The following is a 6,555-nucleotide window of genomic DNA, read 5'->3' on the forward strand; positions in this document are numbered from 1 at the left end:
CACTTGTGAATTTTATAGGAAGGTTTGAATTTCTGACTTCAAAAAATATAGCTCAAGTCACCTGACCTCTACCTCAGTTCTGATCAGCACTAATCAGTCTTCTGGAATTCCATTCAGATTCCGGTGGAATCCATTGGAACTCCATTCAGAATCCAGTGGAATCCATTGGAACTCCATTCAGAATCCAGTGGAATCCATTGGAATTCCATTCAGAATCTGGTGGAATCCATTGGAATTCCATTCAGAATCCGGCGGAATCCACTGGAATTTGAGATTCCTACCCTTCCGGCGGACTCCGGATGGAATTCTGACATTCTATGGGAGTCCGCCAGAACTCATGGGGGAGGGTAAAGTACTGATGAAAAGCCGAGGTAAACTTGGCAAATAAAAATGAGACGGCTGTGGGCTGATCCACAATGCATGGGATTTAGAGCTCTTCAGCTGACCCATGACACATGTTGAGCCCAATCCATGAAGAGATCGGTTGACCCAGGATCCAAGGCATTTTTAGCTATGTCAATTCATGGGGTACACTTCTCAGCCGATGCACAGTACCAGTCCTAAGAGAGTCTTGATGGCCGGTCCACCTTTGATGGGGTCAACTGATCCATGGGCTCATCAGCAGGCACCATCAACTATGGTCTGTTTGTATGGTCGGGGGGCTCAGTATTAGTGGGGTAAGGTAACTAATACTTGTGAAGGTGACGACAGCACATTCTCGGTACAATGCGCTGGGCTTCAACACTTCTGAGGCATTGCATCGGGAACTTGGGTCGGTTGCATGGGGACTTTGAATGGCGTTGGGATGAAAAGGGCGTGTAGCATGGATTGCATAGCTATTTCTGGGGACGTGAAGAAGATTCGAACGATGGGCTGGAGGATAACGTAGCTAGGTACTATCAGAACATATCGCGCTGCAATGCAAATGAAACTCACAGGACTATTCCGAAAGGTGCAGAACGTATCGTCCAATCGGCGGTGAAGAGAGCTGAGATGGTGTCGACTCTGCTTATGCCTGGACACATGCTTACAGCGACGATGTTTCACTTTTGCGCTTTAGTGTTGACCACAGGGACAGAGGACGAGCCTTCTTCCAGTTCAGGTAACTGTGCAGATGGGAGTGCATCTAGAATACGTTGTAGATGTCGTGTGACGATAATGTTTTGTAGAGAACGAATGCCCTCCCTCAGGAAGACAGACCTTTTGGGAAATCGAAAAGAGGTAAGAGGGTAGCGGCGGCTGCATAAAATGGGTTGACGACGTTGATAGTTCGAATGTCCCGTTCCACAGGAGCAACCGGGAGCGCTGGCAATAGCAGCGTGGTGATCAAGAATGTCGCTAAAGAACCCGCATTTCGCTCCTTTTCTTTGTCCAAACGTGAGACGAACGAGCCAATTTGGTGGTACTCGTGCGCGAAAATGATAGTGCCGATTCTCTGACCTTGTCTGGTGAGAAATCGGGTACAGAAAGAGCGTATGGAGGTGGGTGAAGAGACATCACATTTGTCTGCGAATATTTGTTCATTCGAAGTGGTTGTGCGGAGGACATTGATCAAAATGGTTACGTTGGCATAGTCGATTGGGTCTGGGGAAAGAGCGATTAAGTACGTGGGCTCTGCGTTGGGCTAGTGATTGGAGAATTGTCAGGCCCAGTGGTGTAAATCCGCCCTAGATGGTGTTCTCAGCGGTCAAACCACAGAGCAATGTGAAATGCAGTTGTGCTCACCGTTATCAGCACCGTTCTGGCATGTAGACCTCGTTCACGGGTCGTTCATCGGCCTTGGCAGACGGCATGTACGACTACAATCCCAACGACGATGTATTGAGTCGGAAAGAATGAAGACGTGAAAGCTTCTGCAATTTTGGGGACCATGAGATACTCAGAGAGTGTTTGTAGCCCTCACTGGGCCATGTTGTCCGTGGAGGGTGGTAGAAACAATGAGGAAACAGTTGTCACCATTGTCACTTGCAACTTGTTCCCAACTCCGACAACCCAACATCTGTTGAACTCGGCCGCCATTACCTATAACATTCAACGATGAACCCTCGTACTTAATGTACAAATGACAGGGGAAAATAAGCCAAGAACACAATGGACGCCGCTTTCCACGATCGGATTCACCATGGAGCACGAATCTTGTGAAACCGCACAGCATTGTGACGCGTCGTGGACGACGAGAGGATGCGAGAACATTGCATAGGACTACCGTAAGCGATTGTACTCCTTGAAAGACTTCTACATCTTACTATTGGTGCAGTCTTCACGTCCAACGACGTTGGACGACTCGATTGACAGGTACACAAGGGCATCAGTGATCACTCATGCAAACATCCGTGAAGCTGGTGCTGAAACGCACCATGGTGTTGCGAAGGTGTTTTTCCGTGGTTCCATTGTTCGTTTGGAACCGCTAGTTGACTTTATCGATCGAAAACGTCGACTTCGAGCAGGAGATAGCACTGAGGTCTTACATGTGCAGCAGACAGCCCAATTGTGCACATCGCTTCAAGGCTGGTATCCAGACATGGTCGGGACAAGAAGTTTCATTCATGATCAAAAGGTGAGTTTTGAACTTGATGATAAAGCGCACCAGAGAAAAGGCTTTTTTACTGAATTTCCGTGTGTTCAGTAGATAGCGATTAGTCGGCAGCCGTTTACATGGAATCGCCTCCAAAGCCTCAGGGAGTTTCTTGTGCTCCGACTTTTGTAAAATTGTTGCCGCGGGAATCCTGCCAGTGGGAGCCAAACCGTCAAGAAGTTCAAACTGGTGTGGTTTGGAAGAACACCCTTATCGTCGGATGCGCCATTCTGGCTGGTTGATTAGGGGACCTTTGCTTTCCTTTCAATTCCTCGCTCAATGTGGCAGGCTGAGGTACTGCTGAAGGGGCCCAAGTGGCATGCAGAGTGCAGTTTTCTTGCTCAACCACTCAAATGTCGATTGGACACTTCATTCTAGTTGAACGCCCTCTATGAATGTCTCTGTGAGTCCACTCACATCGCTTCCTGGTATCTATCGAATAAACATCATCTCCCTGCCTCCCTAAAAGATTGCTCTGGACGTTCTCCTTATTTTCGTCAAGTTGATTACGTAAGGAATTAAATAATTTCTCTGAAAATTTCTGACAGCTTTCTTCAGTGAACATCTATAGCCCCATCTGCTCGAGAACGGCAGGTACAATGACCTTGGGTTTCACGATTACGTTTATCCCTTCTCTCGTCACTCTTCGCAGGCCGATATCGGAAGTGCAGACCACCTCATCTCCATCATCCGACTCATTCCCCTCAGCGTAATCATTATCCATAAACTCATCATCAAAGTCGGTTCCTGATGGTATCAAAAACGTCTCCAGTCGCTCAGGCGATCTATCCTCTCCGAGCATGACGTGGAGACGAATGGCTAGCGTTGCCACGATCGAAAGTTTATCCTCAAAGGACTCCGCGTTAAGGAGCAGTCTTTCGACCAACCTGACAGAATTAGGATGTTGAGGAGAGAGCTGCACATGAACTCTATCATCTGGGTTTTTCTGTTATCTGATGGACCGAGTCGTGCGCGGGTGACGGCGCGCCATCTCTCAGCGGCTTTTGGTTCTTCTATATCACTTCTGTCAGTCATTGCAGCTGACGGTGAGGGTTGGATGCTTACTAACTCCTTGAATCCTCGAATACAGCGTCTCCAAGAAGGCGTCATATTCCCAATGACATGGATACCACGACGTGATGAGGCGGTTGCAGCAGTACGCCAAACACATCTGGAAGGCGATCTGAAGCGCGCCCTCTTCCCGAAAACCCGGCTCTTGGCACCATCAACCTCAGAACCGTCACGTTCACGTCCTTTGGCGTGAATTTCCTGGACCCTGAGATAGGGAGGTACACATATACTGCGGTGAGTCATCCAGTGATGCTTACATCTACAAAAACCTTACGTGAATCGAAAAGTTATGTCGGGGTGTGATCGTCCCACAATCTGAAAACGGCGTACTGCGTATCCATCCATAGCTCACCGTCGTCATCGCCTCCCATAGCCTAACTGATAGTTAGGAACGTAATTGGGCCATGTAAGGTGGGATTACTAGACGTGATTGACAATGGGCTACTGACACCTTCCTTCTTTTCCGATAGTTTTCCAGCCAATACTAAACCACTTTGAAACTACTAGGAGTGGATTGGCAAATCCACTTTTAAGAGGGGCTGTAACTCGCTCATATAGTAAACGGCGTCAAAGGGTGGGTGGGTGTATGGGTACCACTGTGTCCTGCGCAGAAACTCTCCATGCACTCCATAATCCTCGGTCAGCACATCATCCCCTCCAACCATAATGTGATGTAGACAAGAGCGGTCACGCTAACTTGCGAAGTGAGTTCCAATCGTCGGATCCAAGCTCGTATGGGAAGAAGTGAATGAAAGGAAATGTGTCGTTGACGCCTCGAAGTCTACGTCGGAGAGGCAGCGCATTCAGGCTTCCCCGGGACTTGTCCGTGACCAGGCTGTGAGGGTAACAAGACGTTTTGTGCCGATAGGCAGGAGGAGAGAGCAACGGAGGGCCGTGGGTGATGATAGTGAAGGTCGTTCTATGCGCCAATCGTTCCAAGTCCGACGTCCTTGATGAGGAACACAATAATTAAATGTTTAACCCTCCGTTGACAAGAAGATATCCACCAAAATATATTTTGCAATGCATGATGAAAGCCATTATGATGAGACTGGGATTCGAACCCACAGAGCAGGCGTTGAACAACGTTGATACACATACAATGGTCCTGGTCCCTAGTCTGGCGCCTGAGACCACTCTCTACTTTCATCCTACACATCTATCAAGAAATCCTGCCTTCACGACGCAACACCACTCACTCATCCAGCAACAACGCCGCCCACCCCCTCCCAAATCCTAAACCGCCTAACCCCCTCACCGCCCCACGGAACCTCCTCATCCCAATGTGTAATCACAACAACCGCCTGTCCCTCTCCAACACCACCTTCAGTGGTCAAGCATCTCCGCACGGCACAAATCATGCCCTCGTCCATCCCACTCCATACCTCGTCGAGAAGCACCAACGGGGGCCGGGATACCAAAGCACACATGAGGACAATACGCTGCTCGCCTGGTGAAAGGGCCGTGAACCTTCAACCTACGCACTGCGAATTGTGTTTCCGTCTCTGATAGGCTCGTGGGCCAAGTGCTGATAAGATGTCCCAGCATCAATCAATTCGCCACTTTTCTATTTCCCGCCGCCTCTGTTCCTTCTCCACGCCACTACACTAGTGGTATACACTCTTATGATAAAAACCAGACACATGCCTGGAAGGCGATGTGTATAATGCCTAGAGGTTCAATGAGACAACTCATTATTTTGTCTAGTATTTTCATTCATTAAGTTCCCTGTGTATTTCATTTGGTTTTTTCATTAAATGGCCTAAGTGATCTCATTAATATTGTATTGCGATTTCCTGCAATATTTCATTCATTATCTCTGGATATCTCATTTTGCTTTTCATATGAAAGCCTGGCGCTTTCAATGAATATTTCATTCTTAGCTCCAGGACATTTCATTGGAGTTTTCATATATATATCTGGCGCTTTCATTGGATATTTCATTGTTAGCCCCAGGATATTTCATTGTGCTTTTCATCTGAATGCCTGGCGCTTTCAATGGATATTTCATTCTTGTTCCTAGGATATTTCATTGCACTTCTCATAGATATACCTGGTGCTTTCATTGGATATTTCATTGCTAAACCCAGGATATCTCATTGTGCTTCTCATTTGGATGCCTGGCGCTTTCAATGGATATTTCATTCTTATTCCTAGGAGATTTCATTGCACTTTTCATATGTGTACCTGGCGCTTTCTATGAATATTTCATTTTTAGCGGCAGCTGACCTTTCAGGGTCCAGGGTGCATTTCCAAATGTAAAATAGCAATAAAATCAGGAAAAATTAGGGCTCATTGCTGATCATCATGTTGGGTAACATTGTCAGGGTCCAGGATCCAGTTCCAAATATGGTAATATATCCAAAAATAGCCAGAAAAATAGCAGAAAAATTGAATATATATAAAAATGGTGTACAGAACATCAGGCACTGCCTTCAGGGTCCACTTCAGGTTCCATCCCAAAAGGGAAATATCACCTGGTTTGACCAAAAAGTGAAGAAAACCAAGCGGAGAATGATTTTACCTATCAGGGTCCATGTAATGGGATGTTGGGATGATGGTCACATGACCAATTACCAAAAATGGTCAAAAACAAAAGTTGTAGCCCTACACTGTAGCTTCCTGAATCTGTTTGAATTATGTTCTGAAGTGCTCCCATTGTGGAGATATGAGGTAAAGGAATCCCAAAAGTGTCGTGTTTTTTTTTGTTTTTTGCATTTTTCTCCATGAAAACAAAACCAAACAATATGATTTCAGTATATTTAGAAAGCTAAAAGAAAGGGCTACAACTATTGTATTGTGGGAAAAATGACCAAAAAAGGAAGGTGCATGCCCTAGAAAAGGAATGGTCAGATATAGACTACCAAGTTTACTGATAGACTACAAAAAAGTCGGACTCAACTACAAAG

At 46.5% G+C, this 6,555-nt stretch overlaps 2 protein-coding genes across 2 annotated transcripts; both read right to left on the reverse strand.

Moving 5' to 3' along the window:
- Positions 1–738: 738 nt before the first annotated feature.
- On the reverse strand, positions 739–2,359 carry LACBIDRAFT_327605 (uncharacterized protein; the record flags this gene model as incomplete). Its single annotated transcript, XM_001881607.1, has 7 exons — positions 739–873; positions 937–940; positions 1,048–1,126; positions 1,201–1,624; positions 1,904–2,022; positions 2,247–2,283; positions 2,357–2,359. 7 exons carry the CDS (start codon positions 2,357–2,359, stop codon positions 739–741), a joined length of 801 nt encoding a protein of 266 aa, XP_001881642.1.
- Positions 2,360–3,140: 781 nt separating this feature from the next.
- On the reverse strand, positions 3,141–4,017 carry LACBIDRAFT_327606 (uncharacterized protein; the record flags this gene model as incomplete). The annotated part of the gene is made up of 4 exons (XM_001881608.1): positions 3,141–3,491; positions 3,641–3,875; positions 3,921–3,975; positions 3,999–4,017. 4 exons carry the CDS (start codon positions 4,015–4,017, stop codon positions 3,141–3,143), a joined length of 660 nt encoding a protein of 219 aa, XP_001881643.1.
- Positions 4,018–6,555: the final 2,538 nt, after the last annotated feature.

The sequence above is a fragment of the Laccaria bicolor genome, genomic scaffold, assembly GCF_000143565.1.
Source record: "Laccaria bicolor S238N-H82 LACBIscaffold_13 genomic scaffold, whole genome shotgun sequence".
NCBI lineage: Eukaryota > Fungi > Basidiomycota > Agaricomycetes > Agaricales > Hydnangiaceae > Laccaria > Laccaria bicolor.